The 15890-nt window shown below is 33.8% G+C and overlaps 1 protein-coding gene across 1 annotated transcript in view; it reads left to right on the top strand.

The window, feature by feature from the left end:
- Wdr17 (WD repeat domain 17) overlaps positions 1-15890 on the top strand; it is a 75144-nt gene that overhangs the window by 58363 nt on the left and 891 nt on the right. The window contains exons 23-30 of the mRNA XM_004640248.1: positions 733-872; positions 3857-3877; positions 5794-5905; positions 8870-9011; positions 9307-9409; positions 10493-10594; positions 13426-13524; positions 14086-14269. Of these exons, the coding sequence (XP_004640305.1) occupies positions 733-872; positions 3857-3877; positions 5794-5905; positions 8870-9011; positions 9307-9409; positions 10493-10594; positions 13426-13524; positions 14086-14269 (903 nt within the window). The remainder of the gene's footprint in view (positions 1-732; positions 873-3856; positions 3878-5793; positions 5906-8869; positions 9012-9306; positions 9410-10492; positions 10595-13425; positions 13525-14085; positions 14270-15890) is intronic.

Raw genomic sequence — 15890 nt, 5'->3', positions numbered from 1 at the left:
AAACATTTCATCTTGGATGAAATATTGTATTCATAAACAAGGCGTAATAGTGTGTCACAAAAGAAAAATTTACTGGATTTAGAACCAAGAGAACTAGCCTAGAGTCTTATTATTTATTCTTTCATTGTCTCTGATGACCTTAATTCTGAAATGAAAATGTAAATACTTATGTTCATGTGTAGTTACTGGATTATGATAATGAATACAATGAAAGAAAGCACTTGTTTTTAGTATACATCAATATATTATTCACAGTCTGATATTTTAAGGTACATTCCAGTTGACCCATGCATATAATAAAAAAATAAGTAAATGTAAAGATTTTATTTTGTATTTATCCTCGGATGCATTAGATTAAGAACATTAGATTAAGAAATAATTCATCATTATGCAATCTTGAAGAAGCTTTTTATAATTTGTATTACTTTCTGATATATTGACTGACATATTGAGGTTATACAGAACATTATTAATTATAAAATAGAAAATTTTCTAAGGTTACTATTCCCTGTATAGTAACCCACCATCTGTTATATAGAGCACACCATCTACTCTTTCTTATGAAAAATTTAATCACTCTTATTTAGATACTGTCTAGGAATATTACAGCCAACATTTTGTAGGAATAATTGATTTACAAGTTAATTTTTATCTACTTTATGAGCTTGGAGGGGAATGATGATCCGACCCAGCATGTATGCAACTGAGGAAATTATTTTCTCCTTGAGCAAGCTTGCCATGGCCTACCTAATTCGTGGAAATGAGCTGGAGCTGGCAGTCGTGGTAGGCGCAGCACTGGGAGAATGTGCAGCGCCAGCAGCCCACTATGCCTTGGAATTGTTGGCAAGAAAATGCATGATGATTCCCATGTGGTAAGAATTTGTAAGTTATGGTAACATGAATTTGAATTTCTAAGTTATGGTAACATGAATTTTTTTAAAAAATATGTTTGGTGTGTCATAGGAGAATCTATGTTCTACTGTCTTATAAAAGACATTACTAGATTACTGTACTGATCAGCTGTCCCTTCACTGGGACAAAGTACTGTGTCCCTGCAGATTATATAAGTGACTTATTTTGGATCACAGTTTCAGTGGGCTCTGTCCCTGGCTGCTGGTCCCAAGTCAGAAGCACCATAGCCAAAAAATATAGAGCAGAAATACTGCTCGGTGTATGATAGCTGAGAAGCAGGAGAGGGAAGACCAGGGACCAGCTGTAGTCACCAAGGGCACACTTCCACAACCCATTCCTCTAGTGTGGCCCCTCCTCAGAGGCCTTTCTGCTGTAATCTCCAGCCCACTGCTGAGTTAGTGCCTCACAATCCAATCACCTCGACAGAGTCTCCTATTCCAGTCAGGTTGATAAGATTAACTGGCAGTGGGAGGAAATGGTGACAGAGGAATGAAGTAAGAGTGAGAAGTACCATATTATATCATGGAATCCACCATGCCCCTGTCTGAAGCAGCCTCATTAGAATTCCGTGTTTCAAGCACCTATATTATTGTGGAATAACAAATGTGTACTTTTGCTTCTTAAGATTATCAGAACCATACCACCTTCTCACATCTTAAAATTTTAATATCTATGCTTTCTTTTGTGAAATACTATGTTCTGGTTTAGGAATGGAAAGTAGTCATTTTCTAAACAAAAACAATAACTAATATGGTTTTACTGAGGACTTAGAATTGGAGATCTCCCCAAACTCTGGCAGCACTCCTTAGAGGTAGAACTTGGGAGTCTCCTGGGGTAATGTGAAAATGTAGGTCCAAACAGTTCTCTCTCAGATTGCAGAGTCTTATTCCTAGATATGTAATCTGTCATTACTGGTACCCTTAGGAAAACAAGATGATTTCAGAGTTCTATCTTCTCTTCCTCAGATTTCTTTTTTTTTTTTCTTCTTCCTCAGATTTCTTAAGATCTCAATAAACTTCCTCATCAGGACTCTCAGCCCTTCCCATTACCTTCTCATGTATATGTGCTCCATTTTTTATGTATACAATTTTGAAAGAGCTATAAAATGACTATAACTATTAAGTGCTACCAATAACAATAATAATGATAATAATGACAGCTAATTAACATGTCTATACTGCTTACTATACACCGAGCTCTATTTTTCAATGTTCTTTCTTACTGTTTAAAAAGAATACAAACTAGTGATAAGAAAAATATTAAAAATAATAGAGATTTCATAAAAAACAATATGAATTCAGCAATATTTGTTTTATTGCAGTGTTGTCTTTATCTTAGTTGTTTAGATTACCGGATATATGCGTACAAAATTGGAAAAAGAAGAAATTATAAGAATTTAAGAAGAGGAAAATAAGTGGGAAAAAAAGCATTAGACTGCACCTTCCTGTAGGCCAGCAGAAATCCACCCTATTTTAATTAGTTTCATTTAATAAAAAACTAGTTGCTATGAAGTAGGTCTTGACTTGCCTGAGACCTCAAGAAGTGGTAAAGCTGAGATTCAGAGCTACATATCCTGGTTCGAAGGCCTGTACTCTCAGCCATACAGCCTCCATAACTGTGGCTAACCCTAAAGAGCACACTGTCCGTTCCTCATTTTCTCTGGACCTGGAAGATTACACTGAATGAGGAACCTCGTGGTTTGTCTAATTTGTACACATATCTTACTGCTATGTAAGGTTTCCTCCTCCATTGCAATGTAGTGATTCCCCACCATCAGTCTGTATGTCTGTCAGCTTTCTTGTTGTTGGAACAATCTATCTGATGCCTGCCATTTAAGAAGTTTATTTTTAATTCATGGTTTCAGTCCTGTATTGGTAGCTCCCATGCACAAGTCTCCTGGTAGAAGGGCCTGTTGGAGTAGTGCTGCTTATTTCTGGATGACTGGGAAGCCAAGCCAGTTGAAAGAGTACCAGAGAAAAAAAGAATAGGAACCAGATACATTCCCTAAAGCTATACCCATTACCTACGCTGTCACACCAAGAAGTACACTTTAGTAATCTGATGCCTGTCTCTATATAAAATCAGGTTGACAATCACAATTAACAGTCTCAGCATGAGATTTAAGTGTATTTAATACTGACTATCCTCTAAGAGTACCCAAACATCCTCTGTCAAAAACTGTAATAGCCAATTACAAAGAGTGAAGGACATGTTTTAAATAGTCAAATGCATGAACTCTAACTGAATTATTTATCGAAAGGAATGGCTGGCTCCATGTTAAAAGTCATGATCTAATCTAATAAAGTGGGATTATTTTTAATGAAGGTAAGACATAGTAAACACATATATTTAAAATATGTTTAAACCTTTACTTAAAATGAAAAAAAAACTTCTATTTTCATTTTATTTTATTTTTATGTATTTGGTACAGGGTCTTACTACACAATTCAGACTCATAACATTCCTTCTTTTTTCAGCCTCCCCAGTGCTGGGATTACAGGTATATGCCACCACGCATGGTCTCTGTGGCCAGCTCAGCACACCTAGGGGCGGAGTCCGTACAGCCTGTGGTGCCAGGGATCAAATTCTGGTCACTGAGCTTGCCTAAGCAGGCACTTAGTCCGCTGAGCTATCTTGCAGGCCCTAACTTCTATTACTTTTCGCTCTGCCTTCAAGAATTTCTCCTGTATATAGTCACAGATATGTGTACTAGAAATCAAAATAAAGTTCAAATTCTACAGAAAATATGGTGCTGACTTGGTTAATTTCTAGAGAAATCCATGATCTTTGTACTATGTAGTAGAGTTGCAGAGATTAAAAGTACAGTAAATAGCTACAGAGTTTCAGAAATTTCATAATTTTATCAATCAAAAACTATAATTTTTACATTTATTGATAAAAGTTTGTTCCTACTTGATGTTTATACTCAATATTTTTCTTTCAGTTTTCCATCTGTTGGATACAGGTATCACCTAGTTTTGTTTTTAAAATATGTTTATAAAAATTTTATATGTGTGCTGTTTGGAGTACTTAGGAACCATCTCTATGTGAAGAACTGTACCTTAATGGTTTTCATTTTTTTTCAGAGTATGTCAGTTCATATATATATATATGACATGACTTGTAGCAAATAAAATCCAACTAGCAACAAATCAGGATAGATCCTATAATTTGGTTACAAAATCATTTATGATTTTATATTTAAAATTTGTAAAATAAATGAATTGTGTATTTCTATAATTGAAAATAAATGCTAAGCTGAGCAAAATAAAACAAGTGTTCATATTTATTTATTTAAAAAATATGGAACACTTCATGAATTTGCATGTCATGAACTTTGAGTCCAGATAATTTGGTTGGTCTGTATCATTTTTGACAGTACACACACACACACACACACACACACCCCTACCCTCCATCTGTATACTAAATTTTCCAAAAATAGTAAATTATAAAATGTGTTAGCTTTGTTATAAATTTCACTATATTATGATATAATTCTATGGTAAAAAAGTAATTTTTTCCTAGTTGATAAATGTTTAAATATAGTTTTTGTACAAATCTTAATATAGTATAAAAGCAAATGATAATTCCACATTTTCATGGGCAATATTCAAAATGTATTAAATTTTGTTAGAAAATACATAAAGTCCCTCCTACTTTTTAGCAAAAAAAGGTAAATTTTTCTAATTTTGAAATTATAAAAACACTCAAAATTTTACCTACTGGTAATAGAAATAAGTGATAGTTTAAGAAGACATGTTTAATTATGAAGTGGTTATGAGAAAATAATTTAGTAATTATCTGTGCAAAATTATTAAGAAAATATTGAATTCCTAAAATATTTTACATAGAATTTTATGTACCTCACTAAATTTTTATATTAATTTAAAAACCTTAAGTAATCCTAATTTATAATGTTACTATTCAAATAGTTTGGGGGAATTTTAAAAAAATTTTTGGATTTGATAATAGAGGTTACAAATTATTTCCATTTATGTTCTATATTCTGTTCTTGATTAAGCACTGTTGTGTTTTAACAAAATATTGATTCATATAACTAGCCTATATATTTTATTAGTCTTCATGAATAAAGTGAAGTAGGGTTTTCCTCTCAGAATCTCTGGTGCACACATTTATAAATTTTCACTTGAAATATCCCCTATTCTAAAATCACCCTGAATCTTTATATATCAGGTTTTTTTGAAAAGTGAGTAACACCTTGAACCACTGAAAATTGGATACTTTCTGAATTATGATACATGGGGCCAAAAACTCTTCACCTGATGATTTGAAAAAAGTATTTTATAAAAATAATTTATTGTAAAGCTGTTAAATACAAATCATTTCATATTTTTTAAAGACTTAAATGAATTATGCTATTTATTCAGTCTGTGAAAAGTAAATAAGAAAGTTATGTTATCAAATTGTACTGAAATTTGTAAAAGAAAAATTGGTAATAGAATTTACCAGTGAGGAGTGCCAAAACTTCTAAGCTCTAACTAGCAGGATTTTTATTATTGGCAAAGATAAAAAGTTGATCAGAGTTAGCTTTCACAATACCGAGTCCATAGTTTGCTCTAAAAACCTACTTAGTTTGGTTAGAAAATTGTTTAATAACAATCTAGGTTGTTTAGATGTAAAGACTCGTGTGCAGAGTGTAGTTTTTTCAAAAATACTGTATTTAGGAATTTGACCATTTATTTTTTCACAATCTTTGATCTGTAATGTACATTTGAGGAGTTCCATGATTAACTAGAAAATTAGTACTGTTTGCATAAGTTGAAAAGGGAAGCACAGTATATACATTTCCCTTTAAAGTAGCTCACATCTTCCTTTTAAATCATTTCCTAAGGTTTTTTCCTTTTATTTTGTGAACAGGAATTTGGCAGCTGACCTTCTCCTGATGATTCCTAATAATGAACTACATCTAGTAAAACTCTGTGCTTTCTACCCAGGGTGTACTGAAGAAATAAATGACCTTCATGAGAAGGTATGCTGGCGATAGTTAAGATTCACATTTGAAATGCAGAGCATTGACTTGTTTTAATGTCATGGAAATAAAGATAACACGCAGAAAAATACATGTGTGGTCCCTTCAAAGTTCTTATAAATTCAACAAAATTATAACAATAAGTCATAGTTATCGACCCTATTATTATATTGCTTGGCACTCTAAATTTTTACATGTATTTATATAGTATTTAATTATAATGTAAACATGAAAAGCAAAGTATTGTTCAATTTTACAAAAAAATTTTGAGAAGGAAGAGACTTGCCTAAGTTAATGAAAGGTGGAGAAGAATTTTGACTTCCACAAGACTGTCTCCATATCCCACGCATTTGCCACTATGCCAGTTTACACCTGAAGGATGTGTGTGATGACTTTAAAATAGAAAACCTAAAGGCCTTTTAAAACCTAATGAAGTATAAGGAAAAAGGCATTATTCTAATATATTTAACAAAATACTGTACTCCTTTCTAGACTACATGAATTCATATATTAATATTACATATAAAACAATAAATGTTTAATAAGGTTGTATAAATTGGAATAAATTTTATATTTGTTATTAAACCATTAAAAATGAGACTTTTTGACAGGAGTAAATAGATAAAAACACAGTTTAATAGAATGAAGACCACAATACTATCCACATGGCACATGATTTCATTTTGAAAATAACCATGAGTGTATGGATTTATTTATAATATATGCAAGTAAATGTCTAAAACTTTTCTAAGAAAATTAGTAGGTTTTTTAGCTCTGAGTTTTTTCTCCAGTGGAACATATATTTATTGAGTATTATATTACTGTAAATAATCAAAAGTGTGTTTGGAAAATGAGCATGTAAAATCAGAGAAAGTATCTGTGAAAAGTAAAATCCAAGCATGATGGCACATGAGTGTAATCCTAGTACTTGGGAGGCTGAGGCAGGAGGATTGCTGTGAGTTCATGGCAAGGCTGGGCTACATAAGTGAGCTCAAGGCCAGCCTGCACTATATAGTGAGATGCTAACTTAAAATAAAACTATCAGCTGGTTGCAAGACTGAAAAATATTAATTATGTGCTTTATAGTTCTTGAATTTCTTTTTAATAAGATGTTCCTTGCTTTGGAAAACAGGATAGCTAAAAGCCATGGGGTTTTACATGTTTATTTTGTTTGTGTGTGGTATTGGAGTTTTCTTTGTGATAAAGGCATTTAAAATCCTTTAGCTATTTTTAAATATACATCTTGGGTTACAGTCATCTTGCTTTGCAATAGAACACCAGTACCGTACTTGTTCTTTCAGCTGCACTTTGGCCAGTGTCACCCTTTATTCAACCTCAGGATGGTGGCAAAGACAGTATTTCCTTGGTATTCCTCACACTTTCTAAATTAGGCTTTCTGGTGAGATTTTATTAGTAGTTCTTCAGAAAGATTAGTATTTATGACTGTTAATAACACTGAAATTTCACAAGTAATACTAAAATCTATCTTCAAACATAATGTTATCATATAAATTTGGGGAATTTTAAAATAGGACAAGAGGATGGCAAGACAGCTCAACAGAATAAGCACCTGCTCTGACAAGCTTGAGGACCAGGGTTCGATTCTCCATCCTGCTTGCTGCACCGGCCCCACCCCTGGGGAGCACTAAGCCAGCAAACAAGTTCGGGCATGGTGGTGTTTGCCTATAATCCCAGCTCTGGGGAGGCTAAAAACAGGAGGAGCACTATCACTAGGAGTCCAACCTATGTAGTGAGACCCTGTACAACATACATAAAATGAAAAAAATATATAAAATAAAATAAGACAAGAATCACTTTTATATTCTATTTGAGAATGGAATTTCATTAAGGACCATTTTAATTTCTTCTATACTTTGCATATATTAAAGAGATTTAATAATTCTAGCTAGACACAAGATCTAGACATTAGTTGTGCAGTAAATGATTAGCACCTATTGGTGAATTACAGGTGATTGGTAACTAAGGACGGGGATAGAATATGAAAATTCAGGGGCCTGGGAGATGGCTCAGTGGTACAAGCGCTTACCTGGCAAGCACAAGGGTCTGAGTTCAATCCCTGGTCCCCCCCAAAAAAAAAGAAAAAGAAAATTCATATACGTGCTATGCCCCTTCATTCAGCTTGTTGTCTTTAGTTTGAGAAAGAATGAGATCTTTAATATTCATGTTAGTTAACTTTTAACCAATACAAGAATTTTAAGCTATTCAATAAATGCACTAATACATACATTGAAAGAAGCAGTGAACTATAAGTGCTGCCTAGAAACAAACTTCTAACACATTTGAGTTTTAGAAATAATAGGTACATCTGGTTTTGACATAAAAGACAATGTAATCCCTTCCCGTCATACAAAATGACAAGAACTTATTTCATGGAGTATCAGGCTCCTAGTTTTAAAAGAAAAGTATTTCAATGTATGAGTTTTCATTTTGTAATAGTGAAAAATCTTAGATCAAAAATCTCCACACTAATAGCATTTCAGAATGTCTAGTTTAAAATTTGTATGTATTTTAGCCTCTTGGGGACTAAAATTGCTCATTCTTACAGCTAAATAAAATGATAGTGATGAGCACATGAAATGCTGGACCTTTTATATTTGTTTCATTTACCGTGGTATCAGACAATGTTTATGTTCATGTATGTTTTTTCTAGTGTAACTGATTTCAGTATTTTTTGATGAATTGCATTTGTGGGCATAATTACAGTATTACAGTAAAGACAGTTAATACTGTCTTATTAGAAATTTGATAAAAATAATTTGTAACTAATGACACAGTTACTATTTTTAGATCTTAAAGACACTTTCATAAATGCATACTCTTAATACAAGTAATCTCATTTACATATGTGCTTTGAACATTATAAATAAAATATTTAGTACTTACCCTATTGCTTTTGTCCCTATAAATTTTAGCAACATCATAATTAAATCAATTATTTCCTAGTGCAAGCTACCCATGGTAGAAGAATGTATGAAGCTAGCTGAAACAGCCCATGCAGATGGCAATGTGTTTGAAACTATAAAATACTATTTATTATGTCAAGAGCCCGAAAAGGCCCTTCCTATTGGTGTTGGCTTTGTTAAAGGTAAGTTTTAGGTTGCTAATACAGTTTCAAAATCTACTCATTTATTTCTTCTTATTGTTCATCTAGATGACCAGCCTTAAATGAAGATTTAATTATACTAAATTTAAGAAAGAGATCACTATTGTGAAATATGGCATGCCTTCTGACTTTACAGAATAGAAACTTTAACACTGAATAGAAGAATAGTTCTAGAAAATAAAAAGATAGGACTGACCAATAGGGATTAATTACATAATGTAAGAGTTGGTTAAGTACATTTTGATGCAAATATTTAGAGAATCTTTTATTTTCCCAGAATGCATCAGTAATTCAAATTGGAATTTGGATAACATTTACCCTGTTCTTGACCTATTAAGCTATATTCGTACTGAGAAATTGCTCTTGCATACTTGTACTGAGTGAGTATTTTTTCTCTAAACTGTAAAAAGATTAAATGTAAGGTTTGGAAATGGTCCGATGATTTGTGTTCAGATCAAGAAACGTGACCATCTTGGACAGGTGGCTGCAGTTATAAAACTTATGCATTTATTTGTCATTTTCTGTTTTGAAAGCAGAGAGGTCAACTGAAAATCAACATTAAATATTAGGGGTCCCCTTTACTAATATGTAGTGTGTATATTCGTGTGTGTGTGTGTGTGTGTGTGTGTGTGTATGCTCATGTGTATGTACACAAATTGCATTCCTGGCCACATAGTTCAAGGAAGACTAATTCAAAGCTTTCCAGCTATTGGGGGCCTCAAAGCCTCAAGGAACCTGTTGGTCATATTTACTAAATATGTACAATATGTAAGACATCATACTAGGCTTTAGGAAGCAAATATACATACTAGGAGGCAGAAAATAAATTCCAATCCTAAACTCAAGTGCCATTTAAAGACATTGTTTTCTATCTAAAGTCCTCAGAGTCAGCTATGATTTGAAAAACAATTTTTTGAATGTTTTGTTTTAATATTTGTGTGGGAAAGATGAAGCCTGGAAACTGGCAGAATTCCCAGCAGAAAATACAGCAGCCATTCCATGCCTTTTCTCAGAGCCTGTCCACTGTGCCACCAACCCCTAAATCTGAGCCGAAAGGTTACCTAGAGACAAATGGTACAAAAAAATGCCAGGTGTGAGCTCAAAACCTGAACTAGCTGTGGGTACCTATTGCGCATGCTTGCGACCCTGAGTTCAATTCCAAGCACTGCAAGAAAAAAATAGCTTGAGGAAACAGAGAAAAAAAAGTAGGCACGATTTTTAAAAGTACTTAAATACCTTCATTCCAAATTTCAATTTATGATATAATGTGGATGTCTATAAATGATAATTAAATAATCTCCCAGTTCACAGAATTTTATAAACATGTTGCTAGAGATTTTACGTGTCAGGGTGTGTGTGTATTTGTGTGTATACGCTTATAACATGAGAGCAATCAATATTCTATTTCTCAACTTTCAGAATTAAATCTATCTATCTATCTGTCTATCTATATTCTCTTTCAGAGCTCGCAATGAGTTACTCATATTATGTGGTTATACTGGTGCATTACTGGCTATCAAGAAAGAATATCAAAGCATCGTTCCAGCACTTTATGAGTACACAAGGTGAAAAAAATTTTTTCTATTATGAAATTACAGATTTTTTTCCTAAAATGGACAGTCTTTAATTGACTAAAAAGCAAGTATATTATCACATTTAGGATAATATACTTGCTTTTTAATCCAATTATAGACTATCAACATTCAGGTCATTTATTACTATCAAATATAGTATTATAAGCATCCATTTATTGACTATGTGTTCTTTGTAATAATGCAGCAATTAAATACATGAATTAAGAATCTGTTAGGCTATAAATAATGTAATCTTGATTCTAACTTACATATGTGGAATTTTGGGGTCTTCTATATCAAGACACTTGAGATAAACATTCCAGGGCTGTTAAAATTATCCATGGATTTCAGTAAGAACCTGCGTTCTTTTCCTCTTTCAACTCTAACATTCTTTGCTTCCTTTTATATGAGTTTCCTACAGTTAAAGATACAAGCTAGCTGCTGGGCCTCATGTATTATACCTACATTCTGAACAAGAAAGAAAAGGGTGAGAAATAGAATACAAAGGACATTTTATTCAGAAAGAAAAGTCCTCCTTAGGGATTCATTCCTACATTTTACTAGCCATAACTGTATAACCCTGTTTTTAAAAATGATGTGAAACTGGCTATTCTAGCTTTATAACCTCTACAGTAGAAAAATGTAAAATAAAAGGAATTTGTGAATGGCAGGTAACATGATATTTGATGTTCAGGCATAACCTATCAATCAGGGTTTTACATTTTTAACATGCTTGGGCCTTTATACTTAAAATTTATTCTCAAAAATAAAATTCACAATGCCTTATATAAAAATCCACTTTCAAAATTAGTTTCATAAGTGGCATAGTGGGTGACATTTTTAACTCGATGCTCAGAGTCTGAGGACAAATAGGGTGAATGACTTTTCTGAGTGCCCTTTATGTAGAGGGTTAGAGGATTCTGAGAGAACTCTTCTTCCTTTGTTATGGCAGAAATAACTGCCACCTGATAATACAAGGTTAACATCATGAGGGTACTCAAGGAAGTACTGGTTTGCAGACAACATAACTAACCAAAAGTATAACTTGTAGCAGGATTAAAATTCATTAGAGGAACACTAGGATATGTTGTGTAGAGTATAAATAATATTTAGAAACATGTTCTGCTATTTGGACATTACTAATGATGAAAGCAAACAGCAAATCATTTTTTAATATCAAGAATAAGGAGAAGAGTGTTATTTTAATACAGGAGCGACTTGTGCAAGTGCTGATAAAGGAAATATGTTAGAAAGAGAACTTTAAAAACTTTATATTCACATTACCTGGTGGCCTTAAACTCACTATACTCAGAACTAAACCATCTTCTCCAGTTTACTACTCCTGTGTTCTTTCTGCTGTCTGGGTTAAATGATCAGGGCATGATTAAATCTTCAGTCATTTGTACTATTTTTCAAAATTGCTTGGTTTGACTAACCCCCACCCCCTTATTATTTAGCTCATGTATTTATCTCCTTACCCTCTAAAGCCAATATATTTTTATTAGTTTATTTCATTGGTACATTTTAGGTATACATAATGATCAAATTCATCATAGAGAATTTGTACCTTTACATGACATATCTTGATTTTTCTTTTCTGCCCATTCCCCTACCCTCCCTTCAATCCTTCTTCCTGTCCTCATTTGCAAAACTTTTGTTTGCATTTTTCCTTCTTTCTCATTTTTTCTCTTTTCCCTTCCATTCTTCTCCCTTCCTCCTTCCCCCTCCTCCTTCCCTAATCTCCCTTCCCATTTAAACATTTTCTGTTTCATAGTATCTGTTATGCATTATGGTCCTTATTTACACTTTTTGGCTTCTCACACCAGAGAAACAATGTGTGTCCAGTTTATTTTAGAGCACGACCTCAAGATGCAGCCATTTACTTAGAAATGTCTTAAGTTAAACTTCTTTATGGCCAAGTACTACTCTGTTGTATGAAAAAAATACATCTTTATCCATTCATTGGTTGATGGGCATTTGGGCTGTTCCCAAGATTTCCTTATTACAAACTGCCACTCTAAACATGGGTGTACATATATTGCTGTAGGATGCCACCAGTATTTCTTGAGCATCTTCGACCTATAAGGGACTTAACTGCTTGCTGTACAATGATCATGTATGCAAAGTATCATGAAAATATGGTGTCTACATCTTTAAAATTATTACAGTAAAAGACACATGGGGCATTAGCCCTCCTACAATACCCTCCTTACGTTAAACAAACTTACCATCCTCGCTCCTTCCTGAAGCAGCCCTGGAAGCCAACTCTTACGTGCATCTTCAGCTGCACTGCTGTGACTGCCTCCATGCACTGAATCAATGTGACACTTGTGCCTCTCATAGTCATCTTGACTTTGGGGGAGAGGTAGCAGTCACGTGATGCTAAGTCTGGTGAGCCGGGCAGAGGAGGACACACCATAATATTTTCATAAGCTGGCTTTTCTTTTGAAGGACACTTGGCAGCAGCATTCGCCGTATTTTTTAAATCATACCGTGTAAACAGTCTCATGAAAGAGTTCTTTAGAACTGCTTCTCAAAGTGTCAAGAACAGTAGAATAAGGTTTTCAGAGGAAGGAAGAGTATTTTGAAAAAAATCTAATGATAATGTGTCTTTCACTGTAATAATTTGTTAAAATTTAAATATACCATATATTTTGATTATACCTTATATATACACATACATGTAATACACACAATATAGAATCCTGACAAATGTACACACTTGTAATAAATGTGAAATCCAAAATTGATGTTAAAATTTCTAGTTTTTCTCATACCTTAGTTTTTGTGACAGATTTTAATCTGTTTTTCACTTGTTTCAGTCAGCTATTAAAACGTCGAGAAGTGTCAATACCTTTAAAAATTGAACAGCTTTCTGAGGAATTGGATGCGTGGAGAGCATGTACACAGTTCGCCAACCAGTGAGTGAAGATGATATAAAAATTAGAACGCAGGGGCTGTGGCAGTAGTTCGTGGTCGAAGCACTGGCATAGGCAAGCGCAAGGACCCAGGTTTGATCCCAGGTGCCACATGCTGTGCTGGCCCTTCCCTGGGAGCTCCAAGCCAGGCACTGAGACTGGGCGTGATGGCACATACCTGTAATCCCGGTGCTGGGGAGGCTGTAACAGGAGGATCACTATGAGTCTAAGCTGTGTAGTAATAGCCTATGCCAAATACATTTTTAAAATTAAAAAATAGAATACAGAAGGAGAGAATTTAGTGGTACATACATTAGAGGAAGAGCCTCATTATCAATTTTAGCAAAATAAATCTTTGTTTACAGTCTATGCAGCAATACTTTATAATGATACTTTTCTTTCCTTTTTGAAGTTTGTTTTTTTCATAATTTGTCAAAATTTGATTTGCCTCCCTTTATAAAGGGCAAATAAAAAAATAAATACTCATCAGAAACTATTTTTACCTAAATCTGAACAATTCTTTGATTGTATAAAATAAGAATTTAATATCCATTGAAAACATAGATCATCAGAAGAATCTCCGTGCACACCCCCTTCTGATTTGCAAAGAATGGTTTATGCAACTTTATTAAAGAGATTAAAAGAAGAATCACTAAACAGAATTACTGGACCAGATTATGTGACTGGATCAAATCTTCCAAGTCATTCTGACATTCACATCTCTTGTCTTACAGGATTAAAAATCCAGGTACAACATCATTTCAGATATACACTATGCATTTGTATTGTATTTATTTATTTATTTATTTATTTTTATTTAAATTTATTTGTGTGTGTGTGTGTGTGTGTGTGTGTGTGGCCAGCTCAGCCCACCAGGGGGCGGGCTGGCTGGCATGTGGTGCTGGGGGATTGAACCGTGGTCCCTGTGATTTGCTAAGATTGTTCTAAGTAGGTGCTTTAGACCACTGAGCCATCTCACCAGCCCCTGTATTGTATTTAAGTGTTTATTTTTGAAGTATTATTTGAAAATAAGTATAAGCTAGATGTAAGTAGGCAAGTATAAATATGTGTAGGGCCTAGTAAGAAAATATTGCCCTTCAGATAAATGGATTATTTCCCCTTAGAAATTGAAAGTCTTTACACTACTGTCATAGAAAAAAATTAATGTTATATGCATATACATATATGTAATTGAATATGTTTTAAAATACATATAGGTCATATCCTAAAGGAAATTACCTTAATGAGAGAAAATATCAATCAACAAATGCAAATTATTTTATCACAATAGATTAACTTTCTAACATCCATATTTTTATAGGCAGAAAGTAATGAAAACCAATTGATATATAGTATTGTTTATGTATTTGTACACAAGTTATAGAACATTTCAACAATCAAAATTATTGGGCTCCTTCATTAGAGGTGACTGATCCCGAAAGAATGGCCCTTACTGTATATCAGATTAATAATATGAATGATGCCAAGATGTCTCAGTGTGGCCAGGGCATACCATGATCTCGAAGAAATAGAAACGTCGTCATCATCATCGCGGAGCCAGAACTCACTGTAGGGGCCCTAGTGGAGTGAAAGAGGCCAAGTCTGCCAAAATGTAAGGTAGCATACAGATCGAACCAAAGAGCTGCACCTCCCAATAACAGACATTTTAATGAGTCACTTCTTGTATTCCTACTAGAATGTTAAAAATGACATCTCTGATGTTGACCTGTCAAATCAACGAGGAAAGTAGTTTTTTACACAGCCACTCAAAATAAATGGAGTAGCTGGATACGTATGTGAATTTTACCTACAGTGCGGCTTGCCACTGCAAACCAAGACTTCATGCACACCAGTGTGCTCCGAAAGCCAGGTCACTTGTGCAAAGCTTTATTGGACAGGTCTGTTCAGAAGTAGAGAGCCAAAACAGTAAATGGGGAATTTTCGTAACGCTTTTGCACACACTGACCTCTGTATGGCATTTTAATATCTGGTAACTTCAGGCTCCTTTTCTCTCTCTTTAAAGTTCCTTTTCTGCATCTAGGATAGCCAAATGTCCTAAGAGATATGCTCTAACTTCTCGGTACCCAATCCTGCATTCGGGGTAGGATCTATTATTTATCTCCTATACACTAAGACACATAAGACTGATAAATATGGAGTGCTGCTTTCTGAGAAAATTGCTATTTCAAAAGACAATTCATGTGTTTAGATTCTTAGGCTGAAATTTGAAGTAACTACTGACCTGAAGTTGTCTACCTGCTTTTATGATGCAGTCTACCTACTCCTATGATGGATTTTTCCAATATCTAGAAATAATTATGTAACAATGAAGTATACCATTTCAATCATGACTAAAAACCTGATAGTTT

Source organism: Octodon degus, unplaced genomic scaffold (genome assembly GCF_000260255.1).
Source record: "Octodon degus isolate 3935 unplaced genomic scaffold, OctDeg1.0 scaffold00121, whole genome shotgun sequence".
Taxonomy (NCBI): Eukaryota; Metazoa; Chordata; class Mammalia; order Rodentia; family Octodontidae; genus Octodon; species Octodon degus.
Note: the sequence above shows the minus strand (reverse complement) of the source record. Positions and strands in the feature narration are given on the sequence as shown.